Raw genomic sequence first — 23,010 nt, 5'->3', positions numbered from 1 at the left:
GACGACGGCAGTCTCAGATTTGCAATCAGAGAGACAATTTTTTGGAAGTTGATGATGTGTGTGCATTTGTGTATGTACACAAACGCACACACACATCAACATCCAAACAATTGCCTCCTAAAATTTCACGACAGCAGCCACATATTTGCAATCAGATAGACAATTTTTTGAAAATTGGTGATGTGTGTATGTTTGTGAATCAGATACACAAAACATACACACACACCAACATCCAAACAATTGCCTGCTAAGAGGTGAGGTGAGACAGAGAAAAGGGCAAGAAGAAGTTGAAACCCTAATTGAAAACTAAAACTGAAAGAACTCGTGAAAAAAAACTCTATTTATAATTTAAAAATCAAATCCACGTCGGTTATATTACACCTAACGACGTTTAACAAAACGAATCCACGTCGCGAAACAAATATATTGCGTCGTCTTAGTGAAAAAAGACGACGGTAGAACAAAAAACCGTCGTTGTTTTTATATTCGTATTTGATTTAAATCAGTCACCCAAACAAGAAACTTTACAAATTCTAGAACATTAATTTCCGTCATTTCAAATTTCCTCGGGAAAAGAAACTCTATTTATAACGCACTATAATTGAAAACTAAAATTGAAAGAACTCGGGAAAAAAAACTCTATTTATAATTAAAAAATAAAGTCCACGTCGATTATATTACACTTAACGACGTTTAACAAAAATAATGTACGTCGGTAATTATAAACCTACCGCCATTTTACTTTAATATACTACGACGACAAAAAAGACGACCAAAAAAGAAGACGGTAGAACAAAAAACCGTCGTTGTTTCAATTTTAATAGTTTGGTTTGTTCTCTTTCTGCAGGACTTGGATAGTTCAAAGCATTGACAATCTCTTCATCATATCTCCCAGCAACTACTAATTCAATTGCTCAGGCTTTAGAGGCCATATGAAGCCATTTCTATTCTTTATCGCATTCTTGAAAACTCATCTTCTTCTTCTGAAGCTCTACGGATAAAGGAATAGGCTATCACAAATCTGACGGATCTTCTTAGCCAAGAAAATCGAGCAGAGGATCAGGCATCTGATCTTCAGACTTCCCTTTGCAAAGAAATGGTGTAGTGGACCCGTGCTGAGAAGCGAACTTTCCTTCGACAGCGAGTGGAGGCCAGGCTTGCATCTCTTTTGATGGAAAGCAAGGAGTATTCAGAAGCACTAAGTCTCCTATCAGGCCTGATCACGGAAGTGAGAAGGCTAGATGACAAGCTTCTTCTTGTGGACATAAATTTGTTGGAGAGTAAGCTCCATTTCTCTTTGAGAAAGACATCCAAATTATTGTCTTTGAGATGTGAGAGAGAGTGTCTGTGAGAGAGGAAGAACTTGGAACCCTAAATGAAAACTAAAACTGAAAGAAAGCGACAAATTTACACAATAAATTTTTAAAACCCACGACGGTCCTTACACACAAACCGCCGTTTAATTGTAAAATCAACTTCGGTTATTATTTAACATACGTCGTATATTATAAAAATCCATGTCGGTATATTACAAAAAAATGACGTGTTAAATCTTTGTACCATGACGCGAGATATTAATTTTTCGACTTTTATTTTGGAGTTTACTACGACGGTACCTACAACACTACTGTCGTATTTATTTACCACGTCCTAAGTTCAAATTATCGTCGTAGTTTTTTATTTATACATCGTCGTTGTCTGTAAACCGCCGTCTTATTTTTATAAAACGGTTTGTGTATATATTCAACTTTTCGTCTACCTAACTTACACATGCACTGTTTCCAAACCCGATAAAAAATTTCAATCTCTGAGAGAAAACTTTTCGTCTTTTTCCTTGTCGAGCAATCGTTAGTGTATCTCATCGTCTTCTTTCATCTTCGTCGTCGTCTCTGAACTTAAACACCAAACTTCGAGAGGAAGCTTTCATTGCACACAAAAGGTAAGCTTTCATTTCTCACTATTTTTGTTGCTGTTTTGCATGCTCATACGGTTTTTGTTTTGAAAATCTTTTTACCCTTTTTCTAGCCAAAATCATTTTAATTCTTTCCAAGTTTGATAAAATATACAGACAAAGAGGGAAAGTTTCCAACTTTGAACACAACTACTTCAACTAAATAAGACAACGGTAGCTTCTTATTTATGTGGTTAAATATGTAGACCACGACGGTTCGTCAGTCGTCCTAGCGTCGTCTGAAAATTGATCTAAGTTGTTTTTAAAATGACCGTCGTTTTTTTATTTGCTTGTTTGATTGCAGGTTTGATTTCTCTGAACCGTGGTTTTTTTTTTTCCTAATTTGATAAAATACAAAGAAAAAGAAAGTAGGGTTCGGGATATTATATAGACGGCCATATCTTATTATTTGACAGGACCGTCCCGAATTTCCGGAACTCGAGGCGATTTACCTGCGGAGACCCGGCATCACACCCACGCCGGGTTTACTCCTGAAATCTACGTCCTCGTTTACCATAGAGGATTAAGGGCACGAGACTTTCTGCGGAAATTTCGGCAGAGTCTCCCATAAATTGAACATTTCCCCAAAATTTCCACCTGCATAAACACGTTTATAACCCAACCGGCAGCATGCACAATACAATCTCATGCAATTTACATAAATGGCCTCCGGCCTTCAAATGATTCTAGCCGAACTGCCCACAAAGTTCTTAAAATAACTTAATGCATCAAACATGCATATACCAAATTCAAAATCTACTTACGCCCACCTTCACTCACTTAATCCTCAAAATTAATCTCAATTCAACCAAGTTTCAGGACCAACAACAAGGTCCGAACCAATCTCAATAAGACCACCTAAGTGGGGTCTAATCTGTGGCTGCACCTAGTAACTTCAGGCTGCCTACGTACCCTACGAAGGGATCAAGCCACACGTAGCTCTTTCATATCTATCCTAGCTCCTAATATCAAATAAATCATTACAGCCATACAAATTCATACATTCTAGGATTTATCTATCACAACACACCAAACACAATCACAATATCACCCCTCATACGACGGGACGCACCCGGCCTCGTATGGGAGCCTATCAATACGCCGGCTAATCCAAAGACGCGTGCGACCTCACTGGGCCTGGCTACATTCTCACCAGCCCTCACACAATCACATCTCCCCTCATACGACGGACGCACCCGCCTCGTATGGGGTCCGTCAACACGCCGGCTAATCCAAAGGCGCGTGTGACCTCACCAGGCACAGCTACATTCTCACCACCTCACACAATCACATCTCCCCTCATACGACGGACGCACCCGGCCTCGTATGGGTCAACACGCCGGCTAATCCAAAGACGCGCGTGCGACCTCTGGGGCTGGCTACATTCTCACCAGCCCTCACACAACCATAATATGGGGTACGTGGGGTAGTGCGTATAGCACTGTAAGCTAACATTCAATCGCTTTATTTACCTTTAAACATCCACACAATTTAAATATATAAAATATAATTTCTAATCTTATATAAACCTCAACAAATAAAGCATACCATAAACTCCCCCAATTATATCCACTAATTTATATCCTAAACCCACAATATCCATTTAACTCAACAACACTCAAGACCTGTCACTAAGGTCATTCTAACCCTCCTGGGATGGTAGAACTACAACGAAAGTCTAGAGGTCAACCCGGGCTCAAACTACCCAAACTTGGTCAAACAGGCCCGCAGGGCCCACGACCTCCAAATTATGATCCGAAAGTTCCTATAGGTTCTACAAGGTCTAGGACACACGTCCTGCAAGTTTGGTCCAGATCGGACGGTCGGATCGCTCACGATCGCACGATCGACGGTCGCTAAAACCCTAACCCTAGGGTTGGCATTTTCGGAGTATCCGGGACTCCATTTTACGATCCGTCAAATCCTACATGATCCTGGTAATACCCAGATCAACATATTATAATTTCAGGACCATCCAACGGTCCACTCCTAGCGAACCCGGAAAATACGCGATATGCGATATCCGTTCGGAACTCTAACGGTATCCAAAATGAGATCCGAGAACACCTACGCGCTCGTGACATCGAGAGGATTGCAATGGGACAAAAATGACCCTCAGCTACAGTGCCCACGCCGCCACACGCGCCGGCAGCGCGTGGGTGTGTAAAGCGATATCGCATCGCCGGAAAACTTCCAAATCGTGAGCCAAGACTCCTACCCTAGGTAATACACCTAATTTGGAGTCACTTTTGTTCTTGGACATACCCCAAAAACTGACCGGAAGTGGCCGGAATCGCGATCGCAAAACCGGCCGAATTTCAATCCGTAGATCGAGCTACTTAGCCTCAAAATTTATGAAATCCTACCCAACCATCAGCTAGAGCTCGGAAAATAGGTGAGAATCCATACCTCACTTGCCGGAATCGGTGGCCGGACGACGGAGAACGAAGCCGGTGAAGTTTCGCGAAACCGGCGGTTTTCTTGATTTTCCGCGAAATCCCGGTGGCGGCGGGACTGGCTGGGGTAGGAAGAGGACGGCGGCGGTCATTTTGGTACCGGCCGTCGACTTTGGTGGCGGACGAGAGCACGGCCGGCCAAAACGTGGCGGCTATTCCCCGTCCGCGAAACCGGGAGAGAGAGGAGACGCGCGGGAGAGAGAGAGAGAGACGGGGGCAATTCCGTCTTTTAACCACAAATCCATTTTCCAAATATTTACGATTATGCCACTGAGCTTCATTTGATCATATCTCTCTCGTTACAACTCCGATTCGAGCCCACTACGTGTCTACGAACTCATCTCACCGTGCTCTACGCAACGGTACAACCGGAATTTTCAAATTCCTTATGGATAAGAAAATGACTAAAATACCCCTATCCCACGGGTAATTTCTCAATTCCACTTAAATTAATTAAACATGGGATAAATTTGGGGTCGGAGTGTTACATTATTCATGTCGTGTGAATGTTAATATCACGACGTTATATTAAGATACCGTCGTATATATAAGATTCCAAAACCTTCCTTCTTTGTCTTTATATTTTATCAAATTAGGAAAAACAAAAACCATGGTTCAGAGAAATCAAACCTGCAATCAAACATTCATAGACAAAGAAAGAAGGGTTTGGAATCTTATACAGATGACGGTATCTTATTATTCACGTCGTGTGAATGTTAATACCACGATGTTATATTAATATTAACGTCGTTTGAATTTAAATATCACGACGGAGTGTAAATATCGCCGTAATAAGTTCTTATTACGTCTTCTTTTATATTGTTTCGTCGTTGTTTAAGTACCATCGTTTTAAACATTTATTACGTCTAATGTTATGTTATTGCGTCTTGTAAAATCTTATCATACGTCGGGTTTTATGAATAACTGTCATTTGTGTTCTTAATTTTTTCCTGAAATATTTTCACTTGCAGGTTTAATTTGTCAGTAACCATGGTTTCTCAAGACCAAAGTAAGTACTCTGGCTCGAAAAAAAATGGAGGTAAGGAGCTTGGAATGGTAACTCCTCAAGACAAATCCTTGAAGAAGATGAAGTTTGTTTCATCTGCTGAGACAGAACCAGCTAGCACGACAACAATTTCTGAGGATTCAAAGTCAGGTCGAGGTATGAGCACAATGCCTCATGTTGTGAAGAGAAAATTTCATAAAATCAAGCCAGTTGTTGAGTACAATAAAAGGGGGAAAGGATGTGGCCCTGCACATACTGAGATGCAGTCCTACATTGGTGTGTTGGCACGCTCCAGAGTCCCACTTGTGTACAAGAAATGGGTTGAAATCCGCAAGGATATAAAAGAGCAGATTTGGGAAGCCGTTGACATGGCTTTTGTGGTAGGTCAAGGGGGGAAGAACCTGGTGTTATCTTCTGCTGCCAAGAAATGGAAGGATTTCAAGTCTACACTAACGAGGATTTCAAGTCTAAACCCTTGTCCCCGCATTTCCACAGCAACTCTGTGTTATTCCACTCTGTTTAGATTTCATTTATGTTGTGATTCGACTGCTGCTGTATTTTGGATTTCGTTCATGTAATGTTAGGATGTTTAATCTCTGATCTGTGGTGGTAGTTAAGTAGTCTAGTTAATCCAATAGATAACTTGTCCCCTGTTTTGTATTGTTTTTATTTCTCTGGTAATGAAAGCATGTTTCTTATTAAAAAAAAAGATTTCATCGATACTCATTGCTTATTTTGAACTACAGAAGCCTACTTTTGTCACAGTCAGTAGATGCCAGAATGGAGTCATTGCCCAAACACATTGGCACCCTCACAGCCTTTGACATTTGGGGATATATGATCTTCAAAATCTTGTGTCATTTGCCTCCCAACCTGCAATATTTTAATATTTTGAATTATGACAGACTGAGCCCTTCGTTGGGAGATTACTGGGGTTTGCAAGGACTTGGTGGCAATATCTTGTGGGCGTTTCTCAAGGAACAGCTGCTCAATACCACTTGTTTACACCATAATCAACCGAGCATATCCAATCTCAAAACAACTAGCACCAAGGCAGACACGCCTTCTCTCCTGCCGAAGGAAGACACTCTTCCGAGGTGCCAGGCACCTGCCGAAACTCCCGACTGCCAAAGCTCACGAATTGCTAAACCTAATTTCTATGACACGTATCACCACCGCGGCGACATGCACAAAGTCCCACATCGGAAATCTACACCAACCTCTCACTTTCACTTCCCTATAAAAGGGCACAATACCTAGTAAAAGGGGTAACTACTTTTCGCCTTTTACTATTACTCTGCAAAGTTACCCTTCTTAACTGACTTAAGCATCGGAAAGCCTTGGCCGGCACCACATGGTGCCCGAAGCTTGACGATCGCTTCCTATTTTTGTCTTCTGCAGGCTAGCCTTTATTGAAGGCCCGGACCCTTTCCCTGCTGAAGGCAAACCCCTTTTTCTTTAAGTTGACCCTCTCCAAAAAGAGCATCAACACCACTCTTCGCACTCTATATATTATGGCCTGTCAGTCTATAATTCCTGCCAGGAGAGGAACTTGAACGCCTCTCTTCGCTGCAAAGGCTACATATTTGTGGGTGTGACAATATCCAATTCCTGCCAGAAGAGCGTTTGCTGCCATCTCTTTCTTATCTGTGCATCGACAATTGTTTTGCCATGTAGAAAAGGTATCTCACATTCCTTGCGTCAAGATAGGCGAAGAAGTGATCATAAGATATAAGCTCTCTCTCCCTCTCGCTCACATACAAAGTACTTAACACAAACACTCAATCTGATTTCTATTATTATTTTGCTCAGTAAATTTTGTTTAAATTTGCTTTATTTCTCATTGCGCTTGTTCTGCTGATCACATCTTATATCCTATTTAAATCTCAAATGCTGAATAATTAGCAGTCTTTTCGCAGGACAACATATCTTCTCTTGGAGAGATATTCATTTTGCAGTCTTTAATAGAAAGGTTCGCCTGGAATATCTCAACTGACACATTCCCAAATACAGGCATTGAATGCACAACATTTTGAGGTACTATTTTTGTAATAAAAATGTACTTAAGTCTCATTTGAGCTAGTTTAAATTGTATTCAATGTCTATGGATAACCTGTGAGCTTAAGTAGGGTTCAACAGGTGAGCTTAAGTTGTACTTTCCTAGGTACTGCAAGTATATTATCTTAGTATCAACAGGTGGTCTTATGTGGACGAGAGAGAACATTGAGGAATTACAAAATCTTCTTAGTGAATTAAGCTTGCTTCAGCTCTGTTTGTCATCCCTCTCATTTTCTTTGTTAAGCCTTGGTGTAGCTTCATCTCCTTTGCTTTATTTTTGTTGATGACTGTTTTGTCTGGGTTATTTATTTTCACTTCCTGTCCATTGCTTCATTTCTGTTTGGATTCTTTATTAAATCTGTCCTGGACTTGAACAAGGGTTAGGTTAGCTGTATAATTTGCGGTTTATATACACAACTGTCTACATTGATTAAAACCAGCATTATTCTAAGGTTCATTTAGAATGTATTATCACCAAAATTATAAAGTATACTCCTGTTATCATCATTTTGTGGGAATTTGATTTTCTAGTATTTTTATTTTAATCCAAATAGGGGGTACTTTCTTATTTACATTGTAAATTTAAGTAAATGGAATAGTATAAAAATAAATAAAAATAAATGTTAAAAATGGAAATAAGGTAATATGTACAGCGCCACTAACTGGGCTAATATTGAAAATAAATTAAATATATAGGTTTTATATTTTTTTTCTTAAAAATTCACACTAGGCTACAGCCCACTGTAGCCTTTAGTGTGGTTCCGCCCATGGTCCTTATGACACTACTTTAACAATAACAAAAAAGTATAATAAACTAGGCCTTTGTAGTCATTGAACGGATGTTTTGTCATAGATATGACTATTTAAATGTAATTACGGGATTAAAACATAATAAATTGGAGTGAACTATAACGTTATATATGATCCAATCTTTTTCATATATTTTTGTTCAAGACTTTGTTTTAGAATGCTCTATTACTAATTTGGTACAGGTTCCTAAAATCTATGCCTTTATGAGGCAACGTCTTTATTTCTTTGGTTATTCCAATTTAGAATATTTGCACAAATGAGATGACTCCCAACATAAAGTCACATTCAACGAAAAAGCATGAAATCACACACAAAAAGAACACGGACAATTGCTAAGTTTATCTTGTATCCTTATTTTATTGATCCGACCCAATTGAAAAATAAAAAAAGATGATAAAATATCTGTTCACCGCTTACATCTATGAGTAAAGTCCTCCATTTGAAACTGCGTCATTATACAAAATTGGAATGAAAAAAGAAAATCCTACAGCTAAATTTGATATATTTCCTTTTCATTTTATGTTGGGTATTTAAATTTTCCTTGTTTCTTGTTGAAAAGAAAAATGAAAATAAATTAATAAATTGCACAGCTAGCAACTTCTCCACCTACCCTTCTTCCCATGTACTTAATAACAAGGGATGCCTTCGATCCAAAAAAAAGACAAGGGATGCCAGTTCAGCATCTCAGATGAGTATCCCAACCAAAACCAATCAAATAATGACATCTGTATCTCTTTTTGTGTTTTGTTCTATTTCTCTTTGAATTAACTGCAGAGTTTCATGAGCGTGTCCTCCTTCTGAAATTGTGTATTATTCAAAATTGGAATTTGCTGGTCATACTTGATATCAGCTAAAAAAGTTTCCAACATCTTGTACCAGTTTTTTCCAGTGTGGGTCATAATTTGAAGAAGTCCACCGACAATTTCTCAAAAGCTATTACCATATTATTGCATCCAACTTTGAAAAATAAAAGTTTTCAAAAGTTACCCCAAACAACAGTCCTTGAAAGAGAGAGTTCTCCAAGGCTAAAGATTACAAGGATGTTATTTACAGTCTCAACAAGCTTCAAAATTGGAATTTGCATTGTGATAGTTGAGTGGAGGACAGGCTTGAGTGGAAAGAATTGATTAATGATGGTACAGAGCCAATGCGGAGATTGTTGATTAGTGGCTCAATTAGTAGTCAAAAGTGGAAATCACTTTCGGTGATTTTGTTTACTATCATGATAAGTGGCTTGTCTTTGCATGGTAAGTGAGCTGCTATAATAATTAGGGAGATTCACTAATATACCCAATATAGGGGCTCAAATTATAAAAATACCCCATATGAAATGAACTTTATAAACACACCCAAAACTCATTTACAACATAACAAAGAGGTCTTAACTTCTTATAAATTACAAAACTACCATAAATTTCTTAAAACAAGCCCAACCTTAAAATCTCATAAAAATACCCAAAACACTCAATAGGACATTAAAGTAATTTAATAATCAATATTAAATTCAATAAGGCCAGCTGTCATTTTTGGGGTTTTTTTTGGGTTTATTTATAGAAATTCAATGATGGAGGGTTTATCTATAATATTAGTGCTAAGAATGGGTATATCACTAAATATCTCTAATAGTTATTGAGTGGAGCACTTGCCAAGTGGAGTTGTTGTTTATTTTTCACTCACCGTTAGTTGACGCTTCTGCACAACAAACGAATCATCCATTCCAACTTTTGTTTCTTCTTTTTTAACTAAATTTTGAATTTCAACGAGTTTCGCACATTAATATTTAATATTAATTTATGTACTTGTACATACATTGCAGTAATATATATTAACATACATATATGTTCAGAGTTCAACAATAATATGTACCTACAAACAGGGACGGAGCCAAAAAAAAAATTATTCATTTGGGGCATCTCCAAATAATAAAGTAAGAGTAGAAATTTCAACAACATACTTAAAGACAGAGTTCATACATTAATGCATAATGTCTTTCTTCTTCCAATAGAAAAACCTTCACCCACGAAATAATTAGCACCTGCTTGTTCTCCTCCAATATTTGGTTTTAAAAGGTAGCAGAAAAGACAAAATGCGGAATCTGTTTCTATACTATATTCCAACAAAGTAGAAAAATCATCAAACCAAGCAGGATTAAAGGCTCGTTTGGGAGTGCTTTTTCCTGAAGCGCTTATGCTAGTATCGCTTATGCCAGTAGCGCTTATGACATAAATACGTCTACAAAGAAGCAGTTTGTCGTTTGGATGTCATTTAAAAGTGCTTTTACACTACATAAATGCGCTTTTGATATTTTGTTGAGTATTTGGCTGACACAATAAAGCGCTTTTAAAAGTACTTTAAAAAAATTTAAAGAATCCCAAAATATAGAAAATAAAAATTCGCATGATCTCACCCAAGAAAGAAAGGGTAGTGTTTTGGTTTTAATAGGAGAGAAAAAAAAGAGAGAAAAAAAGAAAAAAAAGAAAGAAAGGGTATTTTGGCATTTAAAAAAATTAAATATGGGTATTTTAAGCATTTTAAAAGTTTTATTATAGGGAGCCAAGTGATTCCCGTGTTTTGGTCCTACAACACTTTTAAGAAGAAGCACATCTCAAGTGCTTCTTCCAAAACCACTCCAAGTGCTTTTGGATCTCACCCAAAACACTTTTGCAATTTTTGCCAAACACCATTTTTAAAAATTAGAAGCGCTTTCACCCATTTAGAAGCGCTTTTCACTGCTCCAAAAGCACTCCCGAACAAGCCCTATTCTTAATGTTTTTCCAAATTGCTTGTAAGGGAAATTATGGACTCTAGACTGACAAGGACCTTTTTGCAAATATGCTCTCCTAACTTGATCTCTAACATTAGGATTGTAAGGGAAAACCTAGTAAACTTACATTACCACTGTGGACATTTTGAAAAGATAGAAAGACCAGCAAGCAACTGTTTAGAGGAGGAGGAGAAAAGGAGTCGTGGGAGTGGGTGATGTGGGATTGGGTTTTGTAAATTGTAATGCTTTTTGACAAAACTACCCATTATAATTTTATAATTCTAAAATAAATTTAATTTAATTTTTTTAAAAAGCCTCTTGTAGGAGCGGAAATGCGTGCGGAGAGACTGGTTTGAAAAAAAAAAAAGTTCTCACAGGGTGTGGGGTGTGAGGTTGATGAGTTTTTTTATTTTTATTTTCTACTAGGTATGTATTTAGGGATAGTTTGAGAAGATATTGGAGTTTTCTTAGAAAGTTTGAAAATTTGAATTAGAAGTTAAGATGAAATTAGAATATGCAATAAACAAAGAGAAGTGTGGAGTTTAAATCAAGATTTTAGTGGCAAACTTCTTCTATCTTGTTATTTAATCAAGATTATAGATTTGACAAAGAAAAAAAAAATAGAATTAACCCAAAATCAAAGAACGAATTTCTACAAGCATTGGCTGACCTACAGAGGTGCAAGGAGGTGCATATCCCCTCGACGGAAAGAGCTTTGTCTGCCATGGAAGTGCCCACAATCTGCTCGAGGAAATGCCCTTGTGAAACTCCTTTTTGTTTGTTGTGATGTTGTGATGTTGTGTTGTTAGGCTGTTGAGCACAGCACCGCCCACGTGCTTTTTTTATAAAGTCCCTGGCCAAAACGACGTCGTTTTGGACCAGGGCAATGGAAAAAAATATAGAGATAAAGCCTTATATTCTATGGATAGGAACCTACTGCCAAAGTACAATTAATATTATTAATAATTTAATATGAAGAGAGTCCACATTCACTCCATTAAAATTGAATTGAAGAAGCAAAGAACACACTAGTGTAGTGGTTTGGAGTATTTACTCCCTCAGGCAAGGTCCTGGGTTCGAGTCCTAGGATCCGTATTGTGTGTGTGAGTTTAATATGCTATCGCCCCTTTCAATAGGAAAGGTCCTAAAATATATATAAAAAAATTGAATTGAAGAAGCCAACAGACCTAAATTGCAATCGAAGGTCTGTTTTTTTTTCTCCTAAAGTTACGAAACAGTACTAGTAATCTTCATTCGAATATTGCCCGTTCTTTGAAAAATTCTTGGGTCCGCCATTGTCTACAAGAGGGAGGCATACAATTGAAATTGGAAAATTTGTACAAACCAAATACGTAAATTTGCAAATAGGATAGAAGAAGTCTGCTACTTAAATAAAGTGAAATCGAAACCAAGGGCATCGATCCGGATCTGGAGGCTTTGCTGGAAGGCGAGGAGCTGGAAGGCGAGGAGAGGACGGAGGCTTTGCTGCTATAGCTGATTACATAAAGTAACAAATTAATTAATACTTGAGTGGAGGACAGGCTTGAGTGGAAGAATTAATTAATCGTTTATCCTTGTGTTCACTGCAATTAGATCCTTTTGAAATTGCGTTATTATTCAAAAGCTTTTGCGTCCAACTTTGCGTATACAGACGACCCCATCACCATGTGAGGCCACCGAAAGGCTATTGTGTTTTACCTACGCCATATTATATTGCATCCCCATGAGAGCTATTGTGTTGTATTGTACCTACACAATATTATATTGCATCCCCATGTGAAGCCATGGAAAAGTTTTCAGAAGTAGCCCCACAAACAAACAAGGAACAGTCCTTGAAAGAGGGTTTTCCAAGGCCAAGATTACAAGTTCATGTTATTTACCGTCTCAAAAAGCTTCCATACTTGTTTACGAACCTGTATTTCCAGTTGTGCTAGCCTAGCTACTTGCAAATCTTGGAATATTTTACTTCATCCAAATCCCTTGCAGTCTGCAGAGAAGAGAAAAGATGGCTTTGATCGGAGAGGCTCTTATCTCTGCTTCCATCCAGGTGTTGTGTGACAGAATTACTTCACGCGAGTTCGTTGACTTATTTCGGCAGAAGAAACTCGATGAACCACTTCTCAAGAAACTGAATACCACACTGTTGGCCTTGAACTTGGTGCTCAATGATGCAGAGGAGAAGCAACTTGTGAACCCAGAAGTGAAAAAGTGGCTTGACGAGCTCAAACATGCTGTCTTTGATGCGGAGGACTTGCTGGATGAGATTGACACTGAAGCTTTGCGATGCAAGCTGGAAGAAGGTGAAGATCAAACTCACAAATTAACCAATAAGGTGTGGAACTTCCTCCCTACTTTTCGTAATCGTTTTTATCAAAGCATGAACGTTAAGATACAAGAGTTGTTACAAAGATTAGAAAACTTTGTACAGCTGAAAAGTGCTCTTGGTCTGGGAGAAGTTGCTGGGAGGAAGGTTTCGCAAAGAACTCAAACAACCTCCTTGGTTCTTGAACCTTGTGTATATGGTAGAGATGAAGTCAAAGAAAAGTTATGGAAAGTATTGCTATCTGATGATGCAAGCAAAGATGATGTGTCTGTCCTCACCATTGTTGGAATGGGCGGGGTTGGCAAGACAACCCTTGCCCGAATGCTTTACAATGACGACAAGGTGAAAGGTCATTTTACATTTCAAGCTTGGGCTTGTGTTTCAGAAGATTATGATGCTATTAGGATAACTAAAACTCTTCTTGAGTCAGTCACTTCAAAGCCTTGTAATACGACAGATTTGAATTTGCTTCAAGTTGAACTAAGAGAGCAACTGAGAGGAAGGAAATTTTTATTTGTATTGGATGACCTATGGAATGAGGATTATACTGAATTGAAGTTCCTCCAAACTCCTTTTATGTCAGGAGCAAGGGGAAGTAAAGTCATCATAACAACACGGAACAAAAATATAGCATCTGTCATGCAAAATGTTCCTATTCAATACTTGGAACCACTGTCACATGAGGACTGCTGGTTGTTACTTTCAAAACATGCATTTGGAAATGAAAATTGTAGTGCACATCCAAACTTGGAAGACATTGGAAAGCAAATTGCACTCAAGTGCAAAGGGTTGCCTTTAGCTGCACAAACACTTGGGGGTTTGTTACGTTGCAATATAGATTTCGAGTACTGGAGTAGAATACTAAATGACAGTTTTTGGGACCAACCCTATGATACAACTAAAATTCTTCCGGCTCTAGGGTTGAGTTACCATTATCTTTCTGCTCAGTTAAAACGATGCTTTGCTTATTGTTCAATTTTTCCAAAGGATTATGAGTTTGAAAAGGAAGATATAGTTCAATTATGGATTGCAGAAGGTATAATTCCACAAGCTGAGAATGGAAAAAGGATGGAAGCATTGGCTAGAAGATACTTTGATGAGCTATTATCACGATCGTTGTTTCAAAAGTCAAGGAAATTCAGCTTCATTATGCATGATCTTATTAATGACTTGGCTATGTTCATGTCTCAGGGGTTTTGCCTTAGGATTGAAGATGGGGTATCCCGTGAAGTTAAAAGAGCTCGTCATTTGTCATATGCTAGGGGAGAATTTGATGCTGCTCCAAGATTTGAACCATTATATGAGGCTAAATGTTTGCGGACCTTCCTACCTACCTCTTTAAATCCATATAGAGTTCTTGAAAGATTTTTTGTAAGTAAAAAAGTTCTACAAGATTTGTTGCCCTCACTAAGATGTTTACGGTTGTTATCATTGTCACGTTATCAAAATGTCACTGTGTTACCTGACTCTATTGCAAACCTGATTCACTTGCGCTACTTGGATCTTTCCCATACCGCAATTGAAATGTTACCTGGGGTACTTTGCAATCTCTACAACTTGCAGACATTACTATTGTCAAATTGTTCCTCACTCCTTGAATTGCCTGCAGACATTAGAAAATTGATTCATTTACAGAAATTGACATTGGGCGGTTGTAGTTCTCTTAATAAATTGCCTGCAGGCATGAAGGAGTTGATTAATTTGCATCATCTTGATGTCAGTGGAACTAAAATTGAAGAGATGCCAGTGCAAATGGGTAGACTGAAAAGTTTGAGAACATTGACTGCATTTGTTGTGGGCAAATCTACTGGGTCAGGCATAAGAGTACTGAGGGAGTTCCCGCAACTTCGAGGAAAACTATCAATTTTGAAGCTACAAAATGTAGTTGATGCGAGGGATGCACTGCACGCCAATATGAAGCACAAGAAAGATCTCAAGGAGTTAGAGTTTTCATGGGGTGTGGAGGATGCTGATGATTCCCAAAAGGAGAAAGATGTACTCGACAAGCTCCAGCCTTGCGTGAATTTGGAGAAATTAACCATCAGATTCTATGGTGGAACCAATTTTCCGAATTGGTTAGGAGACTCGTCTTTTTCTAACATACAAGTCATGCATCTCAGTGACTGTAGTTATTGTTGGTCGCTCCCACCAGTTGGACGGCTACCGGCACTCAAAGAGCTCTGTATAGAAAGAATGAAGTTTGTGAAGACGATTGGCGTTGAATTCTATGGCAGAAATGGAGCTTATCTGACTCAGCCATTTCGATCTTTGGAGAAGCTAGAGTTTAGGGAGATGCCAGAGTGGGAGGGATGGGTACCAAGTGGAAGTGCAAGTGGAGGTGAATATGGTCCAGACTTTCCTCATCTCCGGGAGCTGATTCTAAACAAGTGTCCGAAGCTGAGAGGAAGTTTGCCTTGTGAGTTGCCTTGCTTGAAGAAGCTTACGGTGTATGGGTGTGAGGTTTTACATGATGGAAGGGCCACTACCGCAACTACCAATAGTCTTAACTATAAATCTCTGGAAGAATTTAAAATAAGTGGTGGATGCCAAGCTCTGTTATCATTATTAGAGACAAAGCTCCTGTCCCGACTTGAGATTGAAAATGTTGTTGATGTACAGTGCTTGCCCAACTGCAATCGTCTTCAACGTTTGACTCTTTCGAATTGTCCAACGCTGTCATCGTTTCCCAAAGATGGCCTACCCAGTACCTTGACATCACTTAATATAAACTATTGTAGGAAATTAGAATTCCTACCTCATGAGTTGTTGGCCAAATTAACATCGCTTGACTATTTGCGCATAGAGAATAAAAGCTGTGATTCAATGAGGTCCTTCCCGTTGGGCATTTCTCCCAAATTGACGACGCTTGAAATTTGTGATTGTGAGAATCTGGAATCCCTTTCCTTGATTGAAGAAGAAGGAGCTGTTGAGAATCTCAGCCATCTCAATCGCTTGCATGTCTTTGGATGTCCAAAAATGGTGTGTTTTCACGAGGGAGAATTGCCCATTCCCAACCTGAGTCACTTTCATGTCGGTAGATGCGAGAATTTGAAGTCATTGCCCGAACGCCTTCACACCCACACAGCCCTTCGATATTTGTCTATACGGAATCTTCCGAATCTGGAGTCATTTGCAGAAGATGGGGGTTTGCCTCCCAACCTCCGATATTTTGGCATTGGGAATTGTAAGAGACTGAGGGCTTCATCAGTGGGAGAGTACTGGGGTTTGCAAGCACTTGTCTCCCTTGAACAATTTGATATCAGTGGAAGTGACCATGTCTTGGAGACGTTGCTCAAGGAACAGCTGCTCCCTACCACTCTTCACACTCTCGACATCTCTGATCTATCAACTCTGAAATCTTTGGACGGAAAGGGTCTTGGACACCTCACTTCTCTTCAAGTGCTACGTATTGACAGCTGTCCAAGTCTGGAATTCCTGCCAGGAGAGGAACTTCAACACCTCACTTCTCTTCAAAAACTACGCATTTGGAGCTGTCGCAGTCTCCAATGCCTGCCAGAAGAGGGTTTGCCGCCATCTCTTTCTTTTCTGCATATCTACGAATGTTCTGCCCTGGAGGAAAGGTATAAGAATAAGACGGGACAAGATTGGGCCAAGATATCTCACATTCCTTGCATCATGATAGGCGAAGAAGTGATCATATAATATGAGCTATTCCATATTTCACTCTCAACCCTCAACTCTCAAATCAGAGTCAGGTGAGGTATGTTATTTTGTTCTCTTACTTCAAAAAACTGCTTCTCTTTCTTCTAATTGAATACAAAAACCAAAACACATGTTGGATCTCCAAATTCCAAATAATTTCACGCTTTTTGTTATTTTGTTGCTCAGTAAATTATGGTTGCTGGTCACAAATTATATCCTACTTGGAATATCAAATACTGAATAATTAGCAGTCTTTTTGCAGGACGACATACCTTCTCTTGGCCCTTGGGGAGCTTTTCAAAATTTGCAAGGTTTCTTTATGTGGCATTTCCAGAGGGAGCGTCACAGGGCGGAGAAACAGAAAAGCTTTACCTGGAATATCTCAATTGATACATTCCTGCACATAGGCATCAAATGTACACCATTTTTAGGTACTTTTATATGAAAAAAATCTACTTGAGTCTCATTTGCGCTAGTTTATATCGAATTTAATGCCTATGGATAATCTGTTAATAGGTTCATGCCATGAATTAATCTTTGGACCTTCCCAGGTACTGCAGGTTTGTTATTAATGTTGTGGCCTGATATTTGTCGTATCAATAGGTTGTCTTAAGTTGAGGAGAGAGATCCATCAGCAATTACAAAATTGTTAGTGAATTTAGCTTGTTTATCATCTCTCTCCTTTTGTTTGTTAAGTTTTGTTGTTCTAGGTAAAACCCTTGTCCCCACATTTCACAGCAACTCTGTGTGATTCCACTTTGTTTAGATTTCATTTATGTTGTGATTCGACTGCTGCTGTATTTTAGATTTCGTCCATGTAATGTTAGGATGTTTAATCTCTGATATGTGGTGGTAGTTGAGTAGTCTAGCTAATCCAATAGATAACTTGTCCCCTGTTTTGTATTGTTTTTATTTCTCTGGTAATGAAAGCACGTTTCTTATCAAAAAAAAGATTTCATCGATACTCATTGCTTATTTTGAACTACAGAAGCCTACTTTTGTCAGAGTCAGTAGATGCCAAAATGAAGTCATTGCCTTTACATTGGCACCCTCAAAGCCTTCGACATTTTGGGATATATGATCTTCAAAATCTTGTGTCATTTGCCTCCCAACCTGCAATATTTTCATATTTTGAATTGTGACAGACTGAGCCCTTTGATGGGAGATTACTAGGGTTTGCAAGGACTTGGTGGCAATATCGTGTAGACGTTTCTCAAGGAACAGCTGCTCAATACCACTCTTCGCACTCTATATATTATGGCCTGTCAGTCTATAATTCCTGCCAGGAGAGGAACTTGAATGCCTCTCTTCGCTACAAAGGCTACATATTTGTGGGTGTGACAATATCCAATTCCTGCCAGAGGAGCGTTTGCTGCCATCTCTTTCTTATCTGTGCATCGACCATTGTTTTGCCATGTAGAAGAGGTATCTCACATTCCTTGCGTCAAGATAGGTGAAGAAGTGATCATAAGATATGAGCTCTCTCTCCCTCTCGCTCACATACAATGTACTTAACACAAACACTCAATCTGATTTCTATTATTATTTTGCTCAGTAAATTTTGTTTAAATTTGCTTTATTTCTCATTGCGCTTGTTCTGCTGATCACAACTTATATCCTATTTAAATCTCAAATGCTGAATAATTAGCAGTCTTTTCGCAGGACAACATATCTTCTCTTGGGGAGCTATTCATTTGCAAGGTTGCTTTATGTGTCATTTCCAGAGGATGGTTTACTATTTAATAGAAAGGTTCACCTGGAATATCTTAACTGACACATTCCAAATACAGGCATTGAATGCACAACATTTTGAGGTACTGTTTTTGTAATAAAAATGTACTTGAGTCTAATTTGAGCTAGTTTAAATTGTATTCAATGTCTATGGATAACCTGTGAGCTTAAGTTGTAAGATAAAACTCACAGTATATTATTAGGGTTTAGGGTTCAACAGGTGAGCTTAAGTTGTAATTTCCTAGGCACTGCATGTATATTATCTTTGTATCAACAGGTGGTCTTATGTGGACAAGAGAGAACATTGAGGAATTACAAAATCTTCTTAGTGAATTAAGCTTGTTTTAGCTCTGTTTGTCATCCCTCTCATGTTCTTTGTTAAGCCTTGGTTTTTTATTAGACATAAGAAAAAATGCTTTTATAAGACAGGAGATGAATGCTTTTATATGTTGATGTCATAGTCAGTCTTCAACCACACTCTGTTTTTAGAATTCATTTATGTTACTAGTGGAGTGCTGCTGTATTTTATATTTCGTTCCTGTAATGTTTGGATGTTTAGCTTGTGTAGTCTAGCTTATCCAGTAGATAACTTGTCCCTTGTTTTGTAATGTTTTTGTTTCCTTTAATGAAAGCAGGTTTTACTTATCTTGAACTGCATAAGCCTACTTTTTGACATAGGTGGCATGGCACAAACTCGCATCTGCATTTCCTTCCCCATTGGCATGCTGTCTCATCTTTTCTGTTCTGTTACCAGCTTGAAGCTTGTGTAGATATGTTATGCTCTTGTAATTCTGATCACAAACATTGCTTGTTAAATGGAAAGTCGCAATTAGATCTCTGGAGGTTTACTTTCTAACACTTGTTTTCGTTTCATTCTTTTGCCTCCTCATAACTGTTTAATAACTGCAATGGGTCGGGGGAGGGGGGACAACAATACAAAATTTAAAATTTCTGATAATCAATAGTAGTTTGCATATATCAGCTGGGACCTCTATGACTGTATTATGTAATTAATACAGTTCTCTTATTGTTTTTGTACTGTTAAAAGGAGTCAGCCATACAAAATAAAAAAGGAGGCCTCTTATTTCATACAATTTCTAAAAAGTGATCATTCATCCATTTCTTTTTCAACAATGGAGGAATTTATACTAATCGTCTGGTCCATTTGCTGCTTCATTACCTAGTAGCTTCATCTCCTGTCCTTTGCTTTATTTCTGTAAATGACTGTTTTGTCTGGGTTATTTATTGTTATAGATAGTCGTGTAAGATAGTAGTTTTGGGGAGTTCTAGTAGTGGAGTCTTTCATTTCTGTTTGGATTCTTAATTAAATATGTCCTGGACTTGAACAAGGGTTAGGTTAGCTGTATAATTTGCGTTTTATATACACAACTGTCTACATTGATTAAAACCAGCATTATTCTAAGGTTCATTTAATTTGTTGATTCTAATTTGGACTTGTAGGAACAGACCAAACATGTTCATACGTGGCATTGCTCAAGTCATCATCATTTGGGACAGAAAATCAGCCTTCAAATGTCTGCTGAGTCAATGAATCTTTCTAAATATCTCAAATGTAATGGAAATTGATGAGTCACATAAGGATTTGTAAACATTTTTCTGTTTGAAATTTTCTACTGGAGGTTAGAAATGCTTCTTATAAGTGGCTGTGTTGCAATTATTTTGTAGGATCAAAGACTCTGCAAAGAGGTAAGAAAGTCATCATCAAGTAACTTTGCTCTTCAAACTTTTTATTTTTATTTTTAAATATCAGTAATAACTGGGAAAGCTTGTATCTCCTTAAATTGCTCATTCTTACATCTTTTTTAGTTTGTCAATCTTGGGCAAGTGGAGAGAGAGGCATCAAGTGATACACAACAACTATTTTCTGTGAGCTGATTTGATAAAGAGAAATCGTATGCTTTCTTGTCTTAAGCGGTGTGTTCTGCAATTATTTGAAACAAAGGGTGCCGCACTTCCAAGTTCGAGAAAATCAGGTATTTTAGTATTTTATTCTTGAGAAATTTGATTTATGTAGTAACTTGAACATGTAAATGAGAGAAAAAAAAAATTATAAAATATATTATATATTGTATATGCTGTTAATGAGTTAATATGGTGCTTGCTCCTAGTTGGAAATTTATGTAGTCATCTACCTATGATCAAATAAAGATGAAAAATAAAATAAAATTGAGAGCATCTTCCTCCCCCCTGCTTTGCTCATTGAGAGCATTTTATTCTTGAAAAATAAAATAAAATTGGGGAGTTCTAGTTCTTCTACTTCAGCCCCACTAATACACCATTTTTTCAGCCACAATTATAATAGCTCCATGAGCATTAAGTCCTTTTCAAATTCTGCTAACATTCAAAATTGGAATTTGCTGGTGATATATGATAGCATCTTTGTCCGACCAAAAAGAAAAAGAAAAAAAGTTTATAGCATATTGTACCATTTTGGCCAGTGTACGCAATATTATTGCATCCAACTTTGCATATTAACATCAGTGGCCACAGTTACACGATTTGAGTGCACACAAAGGTTTCAAAAGTTGTCCCACAAAGAACAGTCGTTCAAAGTGAGAGAGTTTTCAAAGCTTAATTACAAGTTCATGTTATTTTCAATATCAAAAAGCTTTCATACATGCTTACAAACCTGTATTTCCAAGTTCTGCAAACCTTGGAATATCACTTCATCCAAATCCCCTTCCAAAGCAGGAAAAAATGGCAGCAGCTTTGATCGGAGAGGCTCTCATCTCTGCTTCTATCGAGGTGTTGTGTGACAGAGTTACTTCAGCCGAGTTCATCGACTTATTTCGGCAGAAGAAACTCGATGAACCACTCCTCATGAACCTGAAGACGACACTGTTGATTTTGTTCGCGGTGCTCAATGATGCAGAGGAGAAGCAAATTGTGAACCCTGCTGTGAGAGAGTGGCTTAACAGCTCAAGCATACTTTCTTGGATGCAGAGGACTTACTTGATGAGATTGACACTGAAGCTTTGCGATGCAAGCTGGAAGGTGAGGATCAAACCCACAATAATTAACCAACAAGGATCTTTTTGATTGTTTGAAAGGAGGGTCTTTGATGATTTGAAAGGAGATGGTTGCTTCATTTCTGTTGGATGCTTAATTAAATCTTATCTGGACTTGAACAAGGATTAGGTTAGCTGTATAATTCGTGGTAAACACCTTTTTCTAAGGTTCATTTAGACTCCTATTACGATTAATTTGTTGTTTCTAATTTGGACTTGTAGGAACAGACCAAATATGTTCACACGTGGCATCGCTCAAGTCATCATCATTTCAGACAGAAAATCAGCCTTCAAGTGTCTGCTGAGTCAATGAACCTTTCTAGATATATCAAGTGCAATGGAAATTCATGAGTTACATAGAGATTTGTAAACATTTTGAAGATTGCAACACTTGCAAGTGAGATAGGTAGTGACGAAATCAGAGCTGATCTTGAATCCTCTGATGCCCCTGTTGTTGCAAGTTGCACCAGAGAACATGTTTTTTTTGGGTAAAAAACTGGCAACATGTTCGGAGCTGGCAATTCAATCCCTGATGAACTTGAGAATCAAAGCTCCAGTAAGGAAATTGGTCGAGGTTGCCACAGGGATGATTGATGGTGAAATGGATGCTATTTCTTATTGCAGCCTGTTCTCAAAGTTCTTGTTGGCAAATGCAAGAAATGGAGTATTTTGATTGGAAGGAGAGATTATGTCTTGAAAATTCTAGAACAGCCCTTCTGAGTTCTTTTGTCAGGCTGCATCATTCAATCCCAGGAAATATCCAGTTTCTGCTAAACAATCACTTATGGCAAGGCCAACTCTGTAAATGGAATTTGTGATCCCTTACATTTTTTCTTTTTGAGGAATTTAACTGTGTCATCAAACAGTATTCTAATGCATTACGGTAGCACTACATGCTTTTGTTGTAACAAATTACAATGAGGAATTTGGATTGAGTTTCTTTTATGCTTTGTTGAGATTAAAAATATCAGTTTCCTGTGTCAATAACGTTAATGGAATGGTTTATCTTGTTTCTCTGGACAAAAATATTTAGAGAAATTTTCAGTATATCTTGTCCTTTAGATTAATTTCTCTTCTGTAGGGTGTTAAAGTTTGATCTTCTTTTTTTTTTTTTTCGGGTAAATAAGTTTGATCTTCTTAAATTGAATACGGTGCATGAGACATTTTTCTTGGAATAATTTTTTAATTGCAGTGGCAAAAAAAGGAAAATAGTAGTCTT

The 23,010-nt window shown here is 38.1% G+C and overlaps 2 protein-coding genes and 1 pseudogene across 20 annotated transcripts in view; all 3 read left to right on the top strand.

Moving 5' to 3' along the window:
- Window positions 1–22,778, top strand: part of LOC148916580 (putative disease resistance protein At3g14460) — a 63,346-nt gene extending 40,568 nt beyond the window's left edge. Inside the window, exons 4-11 of the mRNA XM_089051898.1 lie at window positions 18,020–18,538; window positions 18,694–18,845; window positions 19,398–19,605; window positions 20,224–20,335; window positions 20,449–20,469; window positions 20,590–20,756; window positions 21,475–21,777; window positions 22,014–22,778. The gene's annotated coding sequence lies outside the window, so the exon portion shown is untranslated. The remainder of the gene's footprint in view (window positions 1–18,019; window positions 18,539–18,693; window positions 18,846–19,397; window positions 19,606–20,223; window positions 20,336–20,448; window positions 20,470–20,589; window positions 20,757–21,474; window positions 21,778–22,013) is intronic.
- LOC148916578 (putative disease resistance RPP13-like protein 1 pseudogene) overlaps window positions 1–22,778 on the top strand; it is a 46,281-nt pseudogene extending 23,503 nt beyond the window's left edge. For all 3 annotated transcript variants that reach the window (XR_016126833.1, XR_016126834.1, XR_016126832.1), the window contains exons 4-11: window positions 18,020–18,538; window positions 18,694–18,845; window positions 19,398–19,605; window positions 20,224–20,335; window positions 20,449–20,469; window positions 20,590–20,756; window positions 21,475–21,777; window positions 22,014–22,778. The product of XR_016126833.1 is annotated as a putative disease resistance RPP13-like protein 1 pseudogene, transcript variant X2 (transcript). The remainder of the gene's footprint in view (window positions 1–18,019; window positions 18,539–18,693; window positions 18,846–19,397; window positions 19,606–20,223; window positions 20,336–20,448; window positions 20,470–20,589; window positions 20,757–21,474; window positions 21,778–22,013) is intronic.
- On the top strand, window positions 12,484–22,778 carry LOC148916579 (putative disease resistance RPP13-like protein 1). Of its 16 annotated transcripts, XM_089051897.1 has the most exons (11): window positions 12,485–13,377; window positions 13,474–17,089; window positions 17,283–17,462; window positions 18,020–18,538; window positions 18,694–18,845; window positions 19,398–19,605; window positions 20,224–20,335; window positions 20,449–20,469; window positions 20,590–20,756; window positions 21,475–21,777; window positions 22,014–22,778. In XM_089051897.1, exons 1-2 carry the CDS (start codon window positions 13,051–13,053, stop codon window positions 17,029–17,031), a joined length of 3,885 nt encoding a protein of 1,294 aa, XP_088908023.1. In that variant the 5' UTR covers window positions 12,485–13,050; the 3' UTR covers window positions 17,032–17,089; window positions 17,283–17,462; window positions 18,020–18,538; window positions 18,694–18,845; window positions 19,398–19,605; window positions 20,224–20,335; window positions 20,449–20,469; window positions 20,590–20,756; window positions 21,475–21,777; window positions 22,014–22,778. The 16 variants fall into 16 exon arrangements, with proteins under 16 accessions (XP_088908022.1, XP_088908023.1, XP_088908009.1 ...); XM_089051896.1 differs by having other exon boundaries at window positions 12,484–17,089; XM_089051883.1 differs by having other exon boundaries at window positions 13,028–17,084; window positions 17,294–17,462.
- Window positions 22,779–23,010: the final 232 nt, after the last annotated feature.

The sequence above is a fragment of the Prunus mume genome, linkage group LG5 (genome assembly GCF_029339155.1).
Source record: "Prunus mume cultivar Tortuosa linkage group LG5, ASM2933915v1, whole genome shotgun sequence".
In the NCBI taxonomy this organism is placed as follows: domain Eukaryota; kingdom Viridiplantae; phylum Streptophyta; class Magnoliopsida; order Rosales; family Rosaceae; genus Prunus; species Prunus mume.
This window is presented reverse-complemented; position numbering and strand designations above follow the sequence as displayed.

Bases quoted from the DNA above. Each gene is read 5' to 3' on its own strand.
- LOC148916579 (XM_089051896.1), top strand. From the start codon at position 13,051: ATGGCTTTGATCGGAGAGGCTCTTATCTCTGCTTCCATCCAGGTGTTG.